Source organism: Xyrauchen texanus, chromosome 8, assembly GCF_025860055.1.
Source record: "Xyrauchen texanus isolate HMW12.3.18 chromosome 8, RBS_HiC_50CHRs, whole genome shotgun sequence".
Taxonomy (NCBI): domain Eukaryota; kingdom Metazoa; phylum Chordata; class Actinopteri; order Cypriniformes; family Catostomidae; genus Xyrauchen; species Xyrauchen texanus.
This window is the reverse complement of record NC_068283.1, coordinates 37,878,240-37,897,153: the sequence shown is the minus strand read 5'-3', so window position 1 is coordinate 37,897,153 and position 18,914 is coordinate 37,878,240. Positions and strand designations below refer to the sequence as shown.

Here is an 18,914-nt window from a genome sequence, read left to right as displayed (position 1 = left end):
GGAGGACTATTATTGAACAAAGATTAGAATGTTTTTGTTATACTGTATATAAAATCGACCTAAAACCTAGGCTAGTAATTATACTGGAATGTTGAATCACATTAAATGTCTCATGATAAAAACATAACTTAATAAATGTCCTTATATATTCAGAGATAACATGGAAATAGTTCTGAGCATCCAAGTCAAGTCAGCTAATATAAAGCCAACTGCTTCCTAACTGTTCACTTTGATACAAATTCACTGACACAAAGAGTTGAAAGGAACTAAAATAATAATTTATCTGATATTAATAACTCACGTGAATAGATGTGTTTGTGTGCTCAAACATGAGTTGATCCAGGCACCAAAACGAAGCTGCACCCCTCTTCACAGTCGAATGTTGGAAACGCGCGCTACGTAAACTCTCGCGATAGCACATTTGCCTCGCGATAGTTTAATGATTAAACTTTTTTTTTTTTTATTTTATGATTAAACTGTCGCGATAGTTTCGCAGTCTGAACGTAATAGTTTAGCCATTTTTGTCCTTTTGATCAATTTCTACGAAATTATTATTATTATTATTATTTATAATAGATCGGGGTGGCCGCGATTATTTCCATGGTGGCCGTGGCCACCCCTGGCCACCCCCTAGCTCCGCCCCTGCATTCATGTCTGTAGCACAAATGGTGCGCAACAAGCTTTGCTGTGAATTTTTATTCTTGGGTTAAAGAAAAAAACCTCAAATGAGTTATTCCAAGGTAATCTCAGTAATTAGGAGAATTATTTGTAATAAGAAAATGAATGGCCAATACTGCATGTAATGGTTTATGTTTAACACACATGAACCATTAAAAACATATTGTTATAAAAAGGACATATAGTGCATTTGAGGTTCTGCACGCACACATTGTAATACACATCCTTCTCAAAATACACATTCTCATCTGTTTTGCATTAGTACGTCTGGGCCATTGGTTACATTCCTGGTGGTACTTATGTAATAGCAATAATCTCATTCTCCCCATATGGAAAGAAAATTAAGGTCTGTCGTTGACCTTTGACAAAAGTTTGGTTTTGTCTCCTATTCAGCCCATGCTACATTCCCTCCATCTGTTCCCTTATTTTCCTTTCAGTATTTTCCTCTGCAGCTGTCTTTGCATGCATTATGATTCTCTGTCAACATGACTATTCATGGAAAAAAGGTATATAATAAAACTAATCTTTTCTTTTTTGAGGTCTAAGAAGCACTTTCAACAAAGGAATGTTTGATTTAGAAATTATAGTAATATGTAATCTAAAATGAAAATTCGGACATCATTTACACACCCTCATGTTCCAAACTCATATGACTTTCTTTTTCCTGTGGAACACATGATGAATTGTTCAGCAGAATGTACAAGCTGCTCCTTTCCATACATTGAAAGAATACAGTGACCACGAGCTGTCGAGCTCCAAAACATAATAAAAAGCACCATAGATGGACCCTTAAAGAAGTGCAGATGACATGTATGCTATAGAGTCTTCTGAAGTCTGAACTTTTTCATATTTGCCGAAAAACTTGCCTTCCGCTGCAGCTCTCAAATCTTGTTTAGACATTCACATATTCAAACTTTCCACAAGTTACACAAGAACCAATAAGACATCTTTAACATCCTTAGGGGAAGCCATCAAGGTTTGCACCCCCCAAATAAATAAATAAATAAATAAATAAATAAATGTAACGTGTACCTGTCACGTTGAGATGTGGTTTTGTTCATGTTTTGATTTCATGTCTTTTATTTTGAAATTTGTTCTCGTCCTTGTCTAGTCATGTGATTATCCTGTTCCCGCCATGTTTCATGTGTTTTGTTCTCATTGGTTCCTTTGTTAATTAGTCTTGTCTTGTTATTGGTTAATGTTTCATTGTCTTGTTTGGTTGTTAACAGTTCTAGTTTGTCATTGGTTTAGTTTTATAGTCTTATTATCTTGTTTATAGTTCTGTCTGTCTTGTTACCCATGTCATGTATTTAAGCCCTCATGTTTATGATTGTCCTTTTGTCTAGTATTGATGTTTGTAAGAGTAACTTGCAAAAGTTGTTTTTGTTCATGCTAGTCCAAGTTTATGTTTAGATCTCGTTTATTGTTAGGGTTTTTGGTTTTACGTTTATTTAAATAAACTGCACTTGGGTTCTTCACACCTTCATCATTGTCTTCATCCTTGCCAGCAACATAACAGTACCAGCATGCTAGTGAAGGAGACCAGAGGTCGTTAAATAGCTTTTGTGAGTAAACCGCTCATCACTAGTTGAACTGTTCGCTAATCTTCAGCATGTTTTACTTGTAATCAGAGTGAACTATCTGCAGTGACTGTGGTCTTCTCGAAACTGGAGATCCGAAGCATTTGAGCTTTTCTAATGACAAAGTTTGTCAAGATTAAATTACATTTTTCCTTCATGCTCTCGTTTCACGATTTTGGTGCATTTCCTTTAACTCATGTCCGACACGTAAATGCATATAAGTAATTATAATAAACTAATCCATAGAAAAATAAGTCACTGGTAGAATATCTACTGTAGGCCTAATCTTATTATTTTTAGTGACTTGTTATTGCAGAAATCATTATTTTTTTCTTTTGAATACATACAGAAAAAGGACTTCTGCCTCTAGAAGGGTGTAGTTCTGACATCCACCAGCAGGAGCTCTTTGCCCAAGTAAAGCCCATTGTACAAAGGTACCTCAGTTTTGTTCCTGGAAGGCAGCCACCCCCACCATTATCTTAACTATATGGAGCCTGTAAAGCAGAGTAGCCTGCCAGGAACATCATATAGCACCTTTCACCCATCAGGCAAAGGCCACCAGACAGGACAACCCAAATCACTCATTTGAAATGAGGACCAGTGTGGCAGGGACAATGATTACATCACATTCAAATAAAAAAAAAGCATGTCTGCCTGTCCATTTTTCTTTTTCTCCCTCGTTTCAGAGGACATGGCCCTGTTGAAGTTCACTAGGTTCATTTAACAGGCCTCACAGGGGAAATAAGCTTGAATTTGTCTGGTTACACAAGCTGCACTTAAAAGCAATAAACGGAAACGGGCTGGCACTTATAAATGTCAGACCACATACTACCTGCAATAACTCCACTCATTCAACATCGACGCACTCAACCCTTTTTTTGTAAACAGCTTGGCACTTGCACTTTTTGGGTTTTGTAATTTATTTTTAATATTTAAATTCGAACGATTACAGAAAATACACGTTTCAATAAAAAAAGTAAAATACAAAAAATAAGTCCAAATAATACAAAAAAGTGAATATATCACAGCATTACATGAATGATACTCTAAAAAGGTACAATCCTCAACTGTTATAAAATAATTACAAATAATGCCACTTCAATCCTTTGTATCTTATTTTAGAGGTCATATGAATCTCACAATATGGTAGAAATATAAAGGAGTGTTGTTGAGAGGTTTTTATTGTCCAATAACAGCCGTTTGCATTCATGAATTGTCCCCCTGAATTTAAAACTGTTATTCACATATTTATTAAGCAGCATTTATACCATGTTCATAACATTCAGTAGCTTTAAAGATTAAATAACAATAGCAGCAAAAAATTTAGCCAACTTTTTAAACTCTCTTAAAAAGAGAGATTGTACTGCCAAATCATTTTAGTCAATAATAATTTGAAAGATTATATATAAACTGTGATATAAAAGCAATATAAATGGTTAGTGGTGGCAATTTATTCAACAGATCATTAAAGTTATACAGGCTACAATGAATAATGGTAAAAAAACAAACTAAACATTTATAAATCGATAACGAAGACTTGGATACAAGGTGTTAAACTACAGACACACTTTCCTTCATACAGTGCGTTTGAACAAATTTCGAACACTTTAAAGTCAACGTGAATCGACAAATTGATTGGAAAGTGAAATTTAGGCTTTCCGTATAAGAATGAAGTCAGAGCTGAATGCAAGTGTGCCGCTGATTGTGGAGAGAATGGAAACAAGATGGCGACCAGGATGTAAGGCTTAAGGTTAAGTTCACGCTCCAGTGCATCTCGACATTTCCAAATCTTTCATTATTTGCTATTACAACTGTGCTGTAAATAAACATATTTATAGTAATAATAAAGGTACACTCATTAAGAAAGTGTAACTCTTAAAGACATGAATCATAATTATTTTAACATATGTATAAAATCATGAGTACTTACATGTAAATGAAGACCAGTCATATCGGTCACCTTATAAAATCTGGTTTATTCTACATGGAGAGGGTCCACACATGGGGGCTGCCATGTTAATATCACATGACCAGCCGAATACTGCTGGCTTAGTCTCAGTAATAGCCCTGTTAATGGACACTTCCACTCATGGATTAATTAATCATGGCTGAATGTGAATAGTGAATTTCTACAAAGGCATTGGGAACTGAAAACTTTTGATTTTGAATGACGCTATAACCATGCTACTAGGTGTCAGTGTAGCTCCAAGATGACCGAAACCAAAAAAACGTGACGTTAAATTGGCTCCAATTAACAAATAGGCCTTATGACATCATCTGAAAAGGAAGGTCGTCTCAAGAGGTGGAGCAACATATAACTTAATGAATAAACTTCAAATTAAATGTGGACAGTAAAATGAGGACCGTATTAAGCAATAAATACGGTCCGTTTTAATTTTATGTTGATTTAAAATGTAGCTTATAATGTCGCTATAGAATATAATCTTAGATCACGTCCACAAAAATATTTTTTCCGATTAAAATGCGTTGATTTTGCTACATTTACGCTGCTCATCCACACTGGAATGCCATTTTTTCTGCACCAAAAACTGAATCGTTTTCAATCGTTTTGAAAACGATTGCTAGTACAGCATATTTAAACAAACAAACATAATGTTAGGAAACATAAAACGCACTGTTGTGGACATGGCCTTAACATTCAAAGCTGTCAATGTAGCTCAAACAGCTTGCCAGGTGTTGGATTTATAAAATTTGTAGAGCTACATCCAATTAATGCACATAAACAATGGACGGAGACACAACAAGACCTGCACTCAAATGGATTTGTTGCTGAATTTCTGCATCTCTTTCAGGGTCAGATACCCACTAACACATGGCTCGATCATAGAGGAGGGTCTGACCACAGCGCCATCTGCAGGCTCAGAGGTTAAACTACAGCTAGGCGCTCTCACAATTTCAGGCCAGGGTGTGAAGACGGTAATGGGAGGAATCCTCTCTACGGGGCGAACTGAACCCAAGGAACCCTGTGACAATGAGATAATGTAGGAAACCAAATTATTTCCTTCAGTCACACAGGTCTCCGCATCATTGTTTTCTTCATCATCAGGGTCTTCCTCATAATGCTCCTCCATGCCAAATCCAGATTCTGGACTCAATGGCTCTTCAACATTATAACTTGGGTTTTTCAAACGTTCGTAAGAGCTGGATGACGAGAGAGCAGGGTTTGGGCCTTCAGCAGGGTGGTAGCTGAAATACACGGGACAGGTTTCTAGATACAAGGATCCCGAATGGGATTTGCTGTAGAAGTAGCCAATATTTGAGATACCGGACGAGGATGCATGGCTGGTTCCGCTGTTCTCGAGTCCAGAGTCTGCCTGATTGGAGTGAAGGAGCGTGGCTGTAGAGATCTGAGGATTGGAGTCCATCAAGGCCACATCCCATATGTCAGAGACCTCGATAGGTGAGATGTCATCATGAGACTGTGGGGTTAAATACGGCCCAACAGATTTCTGACAGCCTAGCCATTTCTGTGGACAGGCAAGAGGAAATGTTTGAGTGTGTGTGTGTTTTGGTTAGCTGTAAGAAAGAAATGAGTAAGCATTTACAAGAACTGCATGTTTCAACCACATCATTAAAAATGTGTATGTGTGAGAGAGGGTGTGTGTGTATGCAGCTAGCTACTTTGGGGACGAATTTGTCCCCCCAAGACAAAATCTCCATTTGAGGACATTCTCATTTGGACAAACAATTCATTAATAAAGTAAATAAATATATATTTTTTATTCTAAAAATGCAAAAAGGTTTTATTGAGGGGTAGTTAATAGTAATTATATAATTATTAATAATAATGAGCCATATATGAAATCAATAGAATCTATAGTATGTCCCCGTTTACACAGCGAAGTAAATGTTTACATTTAAAGCAGATATTTTTATCATGTTTAAATGAGGAAAATAACAAGCTATTTGTGGATATCATTGTGTGTGTGTGTGTGTGTGTGTGTGTGTGTGTGTGTGTGTGTGTGTGTGTGTTTGTACAGCCAACACTGTTTATTTCGCATAAGAAGACGAATACGTGAACCTGAGATAGTTATTTGTGTTAATTTCCATTCACTAATATGAGTCTGTGTGAATACACTACATAGAAAGTGAGAGAGATAACTGCATACTGTACTGATTAATTCTTCAATTCAATACTTTAATAGATGCTTTTATCAAGAGCATTTCCTGCATTTGTAAGGAGCAATATTGCAGGAAGTAGACATACTGTAGATCCTGGCTATGGGGAAAAAAAAAAAAAAAACTATATTGTAAATATTGCAATATTTACAGCACCCCACTACTAAATTTCTAGAATACAAATCTAGTTGTACTGAATCTAGAGAAGCTGCAGAAAATGATTATTATTATTTTATACTGTAGGAAGTGCCTTTGTGTGGAAGCCAGATCCTGCCTGGCATGAGGGTAAAAAAAAAAGCTAATTCTGACTTTAAATATTATAATTGTGAATATTTCTTCCATTGTAATTTCATTTCCTATTATTGTGAGTCTATATCTAGAAAAATAAATATTTATTGAAAAATAAAGTTGCAATTGCAAAAAATAGTCACAATTATGAGATATGAAGTCACTAAATGTGGATTGAGAGAAATAAAGTCGCAATTATGAGAAATAAAGTTGCAAATGCAAGATATAAAGTGACAATTGTGAAATATAAAGTGACAATTGCAAGATATAGCCGGAATTGTGAAATATAAAGTGACAATTGTGAAATATAAAGTGACAATTGCAAGATATAGTCGCAATTGTGAAATATAAAGTGACAATTTCAAGATATAGTCGCAATTGTGAAATATAAAGTGACAATTGCAAGATATAGTCGCAATTGTGAAATATAAAGTGACAATTTCAAGATATAGTCACAATTGTGAAATATAAAGTGACAATTGCAAGATATAGTCGCAATTGTGAAATATAAAGTGACAATTTCAAGATATAGTCGCAATTGTGAAATATAAAGTGACAATTGCAAGATATAGTCGCAATTGTGAAATATAAAGTGACAATTGTGAAATATAAAGTGACAATTGCAAGATATAGTCGCAATTGTGAAATATAAAGTGACAATTGTGAAATATAAAGTGACAATTGCAAGATATAGTCGCAATTGTGAAATATAAAGTGACAATTGTGAAATATAAAGTCGCAATTGTGAAATATAAAGTGACAATTGCAAGATATAGTCGCAATTGTGAAATATAAAGTGACAATTGTGAGATATAGTCACAATTGTGAAATATAAAGTGACAATTGCAAGATATAGTCGCAATTGTGAAATATAAAGTGACAATTGTGAAATATAAAGTCGCAATTGTGAAATATAAAGTGACAATTGCAAGATATAGTCGCAATTGTGAAATATAAAGTGACAATTGCAAGATATAAAGTGACAATTGCAAGATATAGTCGCAATTGTGAAATATAAAGTGACAATTGTGAAATATAGTCGCAATTGTGAAATATAAAGTGACAATTGTGAAATATAAAGTGACAATTGTGAAATATAAAGTCGCAATTGTGAAATATAAAGTGACAATTGCAAGATATAGTCGCAATTGTGAAATATAAAGTGGCAATTGTGAAATATAAAGTGACAATTGCAAGATATAAAGTGACAATTGCAAGATATAGTCGCAATTGTGAAATCTAAAGTGACAATTGTGAAATATAGTCGCAATTGTGAAATATAAAGTGACAATTGTGAAATATAAAGTGACAATTGTGAAATATAAAGTCGCAATTGTGAAATATAAAGTGACAATTGTGAAATATAAAGTGACAATTGTGAAATATAAAGTCGCAATTGTGAAATATAAAGTGACAATTGCAAGATATAGTCGCAATTGTGAAATATAAAGTGACAATTGCAAGATATAGTCGCAATTGTGAAATATAAAGTGGCAATTGTGAAATATAAAGTGACAATTGCAAGATATAGTCGCAATTGTGAAATATAAAGTGACAATTGTGAAATATAAAGTGACAATTGCAAGATATAGTGGCAATTGTGAAATATAAAGTGGCAATTGTGAAATATAAAGTGACAATTGTGAAATATAGTGACAATTGCAAGATATAGTCGCAATTGTGAAATATAAAGTGACAATTGCAAGATATAGTCGCAATTGTGAAATATAAAGTGACAATTGCAAGATATAGCCGCAATTGTGAAATATAAAGTGACAATTGCAAGATATAGTCGCAATTGTGAAATATAAAGTGACAATTGTGAAATATAAAGTCGCAATTGTGAAATATAAAGTGACAATTGCAAGATATAGTCGCAATTGTGAAATATAAAGTGACAATTGTGAAATATAAAGTGACAATTGCAAGATATAGTCGCAATTGTGAAATATAAAGTGACAATTGCAAGATATAGTCGGAAATTGTGAAATATAAAGTGACAATTGTGAAATATAAAGTGACAATTGCAAGATATAGTTGCAATTGTGAAATATAAAGTGACAATTGTGAAATATAAAGTGACAATTGCAAGATATAGTCGCAATTGTGAAATATAAAGTGACAATTGTGAAATATAAAGTGACAATTGCAAGATATAGTTGCAATTGTGAAATATAAAGTGACAATTGTGAAATATAAAGTGACAATTGCAAGATATAATGATGCAATTGGAAGATATAATGTTGCAATTGCAAAATATAAATTGACAATTGGGATATATTAAGTAGCAATTGTGAGAAACAGTTGCAATTGCAGGTCTAGATATAGTCACAATTACGACATAGTCGCAATTTGCAAGGTGTAAAGTGACAATTGAGAGATATAACATTGACAATTGAGAGATATAACGTTGACAATTGGGAGAAATAAAGTTGCAATGGCGAATTTAGATATAAAGTTGCAAATTGCCAGATATAAAGAGACAATTGGGATATATTAAGTAGCAGTTGCAAAATATAAAGTGACAATTGTGACAAACAGTTGCAATTTCTGGTCTAGACATAGTCGCAATTGTGAAATACAAAGTGACAATTGCAAGGTATAATGTCACAATTGCAAAATATAAATTGACAATTGGGATATATTAAGTAGCAATTATGAGAAACAGTTGCAATTGCAGGTCTAGATATAAAGTCGCAATTACAACATGAAGTCGCAATTTGCAAGGTATAAATTCGCAATTGCAATATAAAAAGTGACAACTGGAAGATATCAAGTCGCAACTGCAAGTCGGAATTAAGAAATATAAAGTGAGATATAAGGTTGCAATTGCAAAATATAAAGTGACAATTGAGAGATATTAAGTCGGGATTGCGAGAAATATAGTTGCAATTGCGAGTTTAAATATAAAGTGACAACTGGGAGATATGAAGTCGCAAATGTGAGAAATAAAGTCGCAACTGCAAGATATAGTTGCAATTGTGAAATCCAAAGTGACAATTGCAAGAAATAAAGTCGTAATTGCAAGACAAAGTCACAATTGCAAAATTTATAGTGACAATTGAGAGATATGAAGTTGTAATTGCAAAAAATGAAATTGCAATGTCAGATTTAGATATAAAGTTGCAAATGGCAAGGTATAAAGTCGCAATTGTAAAATAAAAATTGCAGCTGCAAGATATAAAGTGACAATTGGGAGATATAAAGTAGTGACTGCAAGAACTAAAGTTGCAATTGTGAGAAATAATAGAGATTTTATTTTCTTCTGTGCAGAATCAAGGCTCCATACCTATGTTTATGGTTTAATTAAGTGTAACATTTATTCTACCGTATACACAAACACATTGAAACTAGTGTGTAGAACTCACCTGGAAGTTTCCTCCATGAATGGTGTGTAGAGGCTGGAAGTATTTGGAGGGATCAGGAACATGTTGATGTTTTGGTTTTAATAGCCTGCATAAAAAAAGTATTGATATAAATAGTTTGATACAGCAGATGTAACTGATTCAAACAGTACAATGAATACCAACACTTACTTCAATGCACAAACAAATGCAAATACATTAGGTGGACACAAACGGATACCAACACATGCAGATACCTACACGGAAATCCTATAAATAGAAACATATACACCTACATACAGACACCCACAGACATGCATACAAGACGCTTTACATGAGCAGGATAACAAATAGGGGCTGAAACTTTGAAAAAGGTCACATTTTTGTTGTTTTTCAACAAAGGGTCAGTAAAATTTGTTTAACCTTCAGAAAATGTTGATTGTCAAACTAATTGTATGAGCTGTTTTAACCTCATTGTACTCTAAATAAGGTCTGCATTTTTGCAAGCTTGTAACCAAAGTTTAGTATTGAACATTATACTCACAAGCTGCTTTTATTGACCTTGTAGATAATCAAAGAAATGCCAGCAAGAACAAGTAAAACATGGAAGCCAATGATTAGAAATGTACGGATATCATCAGGCAGAGCTGAAAAAGAGAAAAACTGCTATCATATCCATACGTATATACATGTACTATATAAGTATATATCATATACATAATATAATGTTATAATCCAGAATATATATAGTTGTAAATCCTGAATATATAGTTATTAATCTGAATATATGTACAGTAAGTCTGAATATATCGTTATTAATCTGAATATATGTACAGTAAGTCTGAATATATCGTTATTAATCTGAATATATGTACAGTAAGTCTGAATATATTGTTAAAATTAGGAATATAAAGTAATTAATCCTAAATGTACTGCTAAATCTGAATATATAACTATAATAGTTATAAATCAGAATATATAGTTATAAATCTGAATATATGTAAATGTGAATATATGTACAGTAAGTCTGAATATATAACTATAATAGTTATTAATCTGAATATATGTACAGTAAGTCTGAATATATTCTTAAAATTATGAATATAAAGTAATTAATCCTAAATGTACTGCTAAATAAGAATATATAGTTATTAATCTGAATATATAACTATAATAGTTATAAATCTGAATATATAGTTATTAATCTGAATATATGTAAATCTGAATATATCGTTATTAATCTGAATATATGTAAATCTGAATATATGTAAATCAGAATATATAGTTATTATTCTGAATATATGTAAATCTGAATATATAGTTATTAATCTGAATATATGTAAATCTGAATATATGTAAATCTGAATATATAGTTATTAATCTGAATATATGTACAGTAAGTCTGAATATATTGTTAAAATTAGGAATATAAAGTAATTAATCCTAAATGTACTGCTAAATCTGAATATATAACTATAATAGTTATAAATCTGAATATATAGTTATAAATCTGAATATATAGTTACTAATCTGAATATAGTTACTAATCTGAATATATAACTATAATAGTTATAAATCTGAATATATAGTTATTAATCTGAATATATGTAAATCTGAATATATAGTTATTAATCTGAATATATGTAAATCTGAATATATAGTTATTAATCTGAATATATGTAAATCTGAATATATAGTTATTAATCTGAATATATGTACAGTAAGACTGAATATATTGTTAAAATTAGGAATATAAAGTAATTAATCCTAAATGTACTGCTAAATCTGAATATATAACTATAATAGTTATAAATCTGAATATATAGTTATAAATCTGAATATATAGTTACTAATCTGAATATAGTTACTAATCTGAATATATAACTATAATAGTTATAAATCTGAATATATAGTTATTAATCTGAATATATGTAAATCTGAATATATAGTTATTAATCTGAATATATGTAAATCTGAATATATCGTTATTAATCTGAATATATGTAAATCTGAATATATAGTTATTAATCTGAATATATGTAAATCTGAATATATATCAGATTATTAATCTGAATATATATGTAAATCTGAATATATAGTTATAAATCAGAATATATAGTTATTATTCTGAATATATGTAAATCTGAATATATAGTTATTAATCTGAATATATGTAAATCTGAATATATAGTTATTAATCTGAATATATGTACAGTAAGTCTGAATATATTGTTAAAATTAGGAATATAAAGTAATTAATCCTAAATATACTGCTAAATCTGAATATATAACTATAATAGTTATAAATCTGAATATATAGTTATAAATCTGAATATATAGTTATTAATCTGAATATATAACTATAATAGTTATAAATCTGAATATATAGTTATTAATCTGAATATATAACTATAATAGTTATAAATCTGAATATATAGTTATTAATCTGAATATATGTACAGTAAATCTGAATATATTGTTAAAATTAGGAATATAAAGTAATTAATCCTAAATGTACTGCTAAATCTGAATATATAACTATAATAGTTATAAATCAGAATATATAGTTATTAATCTGAATATATAACTATAATAGTTATAAATCAGAATATATAGTGATTAATCTGAATATATGTAAAGTAAGTCTGAATATATTGTTAAAATTAGGAATATAAAGTAATTAATCCTAAATATACTGCTAAATCTGAATATATAACTATAATAGTTATAAATCAGAATATATAGTTATAAATCTGAATATATGTAAATGTGAATATATGTACAGTAAGTCTGAATATATTGTTAAAATTAGGAATCTAAAGTAATTAATCATAAATATTCTGCTAAATCTGAATATATAACTATAATAGTTATAAATCAGAATATATAGTTATTAATCTGAATATATGTAAATCTGAATATATAGTTATTAATCTGAATATATAACTATAATAGTTATAAATCAGAATATATAGTCATAAATCAGAATATATAACTATAATAGTTATAAATCAGAATATATATTTGTGGATCCAAATATATTAATATTAATCGGAATAAATAGTTGTACATTTTCATATTTAAATATAAACAATATAACTATATAAACTAAATATAAAATTATACAACACCACCATAATATATCCAGCATATAGCCTACAAACACAGTGTTATATTATGAGGTTGGCAGGAGGTCCCACCTAGTGGTGGCATTTCTATCTTCCCAATCTCAGACCGCCAGGACACAACAGGGCTCCAGTCACTCCATTCCCCCTTAAAGCAACCTGTATCTATTGGTTCAACTGGCTTCACACGCACCCTGGCCTGGTACACTTTTCCTACAGTCAGTTCATTATTGTTCAGAACTACGGAACTTTCATGGGACACAAACTGAAGTCTTGCCAACTATAACACAGGAGCATGCACAAATATGCAATCATTGTTAGTAAAAACTGGTTATTTTTGCAATTTCATTTGGTGACACAAGTGGCGTAGAAATTAAACACTTTACCTATAAATAAAACTTCAAATTAATCAAACACAAATGCATGCTTACCTCCCAGCTTGTGTTTGCTTGTTTAAACTGTAGCTCAAATTCATATTGTTTAATGTCATTTGGAAAGTGAATGCCTCGACTCCACGTTATGTTGTCTCTGCTTACAGTTGGCTTTTCTGGTGGGTGCGTCTTAACTGTCAATGGAAAAAATATATATAAACCAAGATGAATAATGCTGATTTGTTAAAGTGATAAAACAAAAAGCATCTGGCTTCACAAAACACATAGTCTCCTCCGTTCTGCTGTATAGCAATTGCTATTGAATCTATGCACAATTATAGATTAAATCAGTAAATCTGTTTTCATCCTAAAAGTTGAAGTGTGTCATTTCAACTCCACTAATGTTACTAGACGGAATTGCAAAAAAACATAAACATTGTTTTCAAAGAGCTTTCCTGAATATTCCCCCATCTTCAATTGTTTTGCCAAAATTATAGTCCTGCTCCCAAACTCATGCGATTGGTTGAACCAATGTTGCTGTGTCTGGCTGGTCGGGATGCTCAAACAAACAGTGCAATGTTTTAAAAGCTTCAGTCTTTACACTTTTTGGGAAAATTCCAAAGTCAAAAAGCCACTTACTGTGTCGGCCAGGATGATAACGCATTTCAGTAATGAGAGATCCATTACAAAACACAATAAAATTGATCCTATCAGCAAAGAAAAAGTTCTGTGAGAAAGAGAGAGAGGTAAAGGAGAGGACACTTGTTGATAAAATGAGGATACTAGATGTCAACTTAGGTGAAAAGTATTAAAATCCTTCTATTTTCTGCTCACCACTTCCTCAAAGTTTACAGCACAACCTCTCGATAGATATGAATGACTCTTCAGTGGCACCAGCTCACATTTTGGCTTTCTATACACACACACACACACACAAATCACAAAATAAACCAAATTCAGATTCAAGACCACAATTTGTACGTTTATGTCCCTATCTGTCACTCACTCAATGTTGTGTCGATGTAGTGACACTAGAGGTCGCACTTGGGAGCCCCAAACACCTCAGATCTTTGAGAAAAGTCCAATGATAATTAGCGAGTGAAATTTGCATGCCACCCCAGACATACAGGTAAAGAAATAGCTGGCTCGCAACCACTCATTCAGATTTTTTCTTCGGAGCCGAGCGGTGATGTTCAGCGAGCTAAATTCCACTGCCGGTCCATTCACCTCTAAGAAGAGAATTGCTGTTGGATATACGGCGCAATTCAGTGGCTTTAGAGCTAAGAGAGTATATATTCCTGCAAAAGAGTATATTTGATAATGATAGCGTGCCTCACAAGTGAGCACGCGCAGTCTGTTTTGAACTGCTTGAAATCATTCTGGTGCAGGACAGCGATTCCACTGAAATACTTTCAGAGGCTCCTGGGGCATATGGCATCCTCGTCGGTGGTCAGGGCACTTGGGTTGATGCATATGAGACCGCTTCAGCACTGGCTTCAAACTCAAGTCCCGAGGTGGGCACACATCGTGTGCATCAAGTTAGGCTGGGATGCTGTGTGCAAAGCGCACGCAGCCGCTGCTACCAGGACAGGACTGTGTTGGCACATCAACTGCCTAGAGTTGCTGGCAGTACTGCTCGCCCTGCGGAGGCTATTGCTATGGATCCAGGGCAAGAACGTGTTTGTTTGGCTTATGTTCTCGTCACATGTCACAACTCGCCCGCCATCTCCTCCTCTGGCTACGGTCGCTAAGGTCACTGCGGGCCGCTCCCATCCTGAGCAGCCTCAATGCCACAGTGGACGCACTATCACGGCAGGTGGCACTCAGGTGAAAGTGGAGAATCCACCCCAGGTGGTCCAGCTAATTTGGAGTCGATTCGCCAAAGCACAGGTAGACCTGTTTTCTTCCCGGAAATCCTCCCACTGTCCGCACTGGTACTCCCTGAAGGGAGCTCCCCTCAGAACAGACTGGCTGGTCCCGGGGGCTGCGCAAATATGCGTTTCTTCAGTGAGCATAATTGCACAGATTCTGTGCAAGGTCAGGAAGGACGAGAAATAAGTACCCAGTACGTGTGTTAGCATGTCCTGCACTGGGGTTTGTGCTACACAGGTGCCAGTTATAATGTATCTTGCGTGGTACAGTCTCCCTATCGGTAGACCCGCATCTCCCATTCGCTGTGTTTGTACAGCTCCTCCCCTTTGAGGCAGGACCTACAGCCGCACCTCTTCCATGTGCCACTGTGAGCCCACGTGACGTATTTGCCACATGTTAACCTCCCCTTCAGGCAGGATGTGGTCTCCGCAGGGTCTTTTCTCCCTGAAAGAATAGGAAAGGAAAAGAACACCTTCCCCGATGCATATAATAAGCGTTAAAAGGCCCCAGCCAAAAAAGTACTCTGTGGAGAGAAAACATAGAGAGAAAAGGATGGCTGCCATGGCCTGCTCCCATACTAGATACGTCTCTCACATCGACACAACGTCGAGTGAATGAGAGATAGGGAACGTCTCGGTCCGTTCCCTGATGGAGGGAACGAAACATTGTGTCCCCATCATTCACAAAATTACACACATCTGATTTAAGAAGTTGTCACAAACCTCCCAAAGCCCCTGTTCCCCTCAAGCTCACATTGCTGGCCGGAGAAATCCGAGTCCCACCACACACAGGAAATGTTTGTCAAATAGTCATTCACACATGATAGACCCTCTGTTTAAGGTAAGATCACAAGACAAAGCAAAGTTAAAAGACAAAAGAAATCAAGTAAACATTTGTTTTGTATTTCATTCCTTGTAATTATAGGAATTGGGCATTAAACAAGTTTGCTTCTGGTAATTGCGCAACACAAATGCATATAAACACGTACCCATTTGCGTGTGACTGGACTGGGTGGTCCCATAAAGTAGTATGAAGATGAGGAGAGGGGTATAGCAGTAATGCTTCATCACTACTTGGATCCTGAGCACACAAGCACAACACAAAATTCCACAAAGTGCATCGTTTGTTTAACGGTATAGTTCACCCAATAATTAAAATTACGAGTTCATTTATTCACTGTCATGTCATTCCAAACCTATTTTGCAATGCAAAAACATATGTTTTTGAATACCCTGGCAATTTTACATACAGTGAACCTGAACTGAAACCCCCCCCCCCCCAAAAAACAAAAACAAAATGTGCCATAAAAATAGTCCATATGGCCATTGTATGATCAGGAAATAGCTCATGTCATGTCATGAAAAGACCAGCTTAGACATTCTGCCTAACATCTCCATTTGTTTTCCACAGAGGAAAAAACATAATTCAAGTTTGTAATGACAAGAAGGTTAGTCAGTGATGACCGAATTTATTTTTGGGTGAACTAACACTTTAAAAATATATATTTTTAACACCCACAGCTCAGTCTCAAAGCACCACACAATTGTGGTCAGCTTAATTTGTTGTTTATGATCAATATCTACGATCATATTTGGTATATTAATCAGCGGACTTGATACATGGTTATCCACTAATAGCAGGGGTGAGTGCGAGGTCAGGGGCCCGGGGCATCTCTTACAGAAACAAGCTCGGTATTCAACAACTTGTAAATTCACAAACTGTCACTATGGCGATAAAACTGAGAGCACAACCACAGATGCTGCGGGTTTTTTACCTGTGGCTGAAAGTATGATACAAACAGAAAAATGGCCTCTGTTATGTGGCTGTTAACCTAAGGGGATGTTGTCCAAAGGCAACTGTAAACTGCAAAACACACAAATTGAATTCCATTGCAAAATACTTGACACAATTTTTGTGCTTTAGATGTGTGAATATGACGTAAGCTACCTTTGATTCTTTTGCTGAGTTTGCCATTTTCACCAGCAATATGCCCCTCTTAGTGTGTGGGTAGTCAAAAATATTTCCACCCACAGAGAAAACAAAAAAACCCTCAGCTGTATCCGTAAGGACTTCTTATAAAACGGCACACACAAATATACTTACAGCACAGATGCCCCATCTGTCAATGTGATAAATAATGACCAGTGCCCGGGAATGTATTGCAAACACTGACCTTGCAGTTGCACTCTCACAAGTCTTTGATAAATGAATGCTGAGTAATTTGGATAGCAATTTGTAGCATGTTAGGATGACATACGATTCAAACCTCAACTTTTGATCTAAGTGATCACCGCAAACATCAGTTTCTCACTCTAAGTTTCACAAAATGCATCAGCATCTCCCATTCTTAATCCTAGGAGTGCATAAAGTTCAGTGTTTTCAACAGTTTGCACTTAGTTACCGTGCAACTTCTCACAAATTACTTTTCTGATTTCATATTTCACTGCTGGCTATAAATCTGCCCATATATTATCTACCATCACAAGTCAAGTTGCAATAAATGTACTGTACATATTCCAGATATTATTGAGTTACATGGTAAGAATAATATTTGTTGTCTTTCATGGAAAAAATACCAAAGTATTTAACAAATGTACCAAATTGGGTCAGTTGTTGTCATATACAGATTGATGCTCGAGGTCGACCCTGCTGAGATGATACAGGTCATTTAATGTGCAAATGTAAGACTGAAGAGTAGACTTACCCCTTTGCCTTCAGCTGTCTATCAAACAGCTGTCTGCGCAGGCACCATGGATGCTGAGGTCTGTCTCTCTACCTGACACTTACGGCCCTCTTTACCTCTCTCGTTCTGTCTGCTCCTCCCTTTCTGTCACTCACCCAACCTCTCGCTTTCTCTGTGTGACAACTGCACTTTTGTCTCCTCCACTCAGTGTGTGCATGTGTGTTTGTGCGCCTAACTGGGTAACCACAGTGTTTGCTGGTAGGATAGAGGTTGTGTTTAAAGAGAACGAAAAAGCTCAATCAAAAGGTCAGCAGCTTTTGAAGCTCAAGGAGAGGACCAGAAGAGAAAATGTGATAGTTTTTTCAAGTTTGAAGCAGAAAAACATTCTTGTATAGTCTATCTGAGAGTATACTCAGCGTGAAATGCATTTTGTTACAATTAAAAGTTTGATATAGAGGAAGCCGAAACTGTCACAAAGCAAGTATGTGGGTCAGAAAAGTTTGACTTTTCAGGTTCCAATTTCCAAGGAGAGTAGCCTCCTGGGCCTCACACTGCTTGTCACAGCGCATGAACTGCATTCAGAGCACACAAGTTTGATGAGGACCACATCCTGTTTTATACAAACATTTGATACCCACAGACTACACACAAATACATGCATACAAACAAAAGCATGCATGCAAATCCACTTACGCATACAAAAATGCTCTACTGAAGCCCAAGGAGAACCAAGATTTTAAGGAAAGTAAAAGAACTAAAGGAAGAGCCCTTATGAGAAATATGGATCTAATTAAAAATTTACCATTTATAACTCATGCAACATCCTCTGTGCA

At 34.4% G+C, this 18,914-nt stretch overlaps 1 protein-coding gene across 1 annotated transcript; it reads right to left on the bottom strand.

Moving 5' to 3' along the window:
* Positions 1-3,168: 3,168 nt before the first annotated feature.
* On the bottom strand, positions 3,169-18,208 carry LOC127647488 (interleukin-2 receptor subunit beta-like). Its single transcript, XM_052131753.1, has 10 exons — positions 18,103-18,208; positions 16,387-16,478; positions 16,121-16,229; positions 14,361-14,439; positions 14,166-14,253; positions 13,587-13,720; positions 13,231-13,435; positions 10,575-10,677; positions 10,055-10,139; positions 3,169-5,746 (listed from the first exon to the last, which is right to left on the bottom strand). Exons 2-10 carry the CDS (start codon positions 16,463-16,465, stop codon positions 5,033-5,035), a joined length of 1,596 nt encoding a protein of 531 aa, XP_051987713.1. The 5' UTR covers positions 16,466-16,478; positions 18,103-18,208; the 3' UTR covers positions 3,169-5,032.
* Between the last annotated feature and the right edge of the window lie 706 nt (positions 18,209-18,914).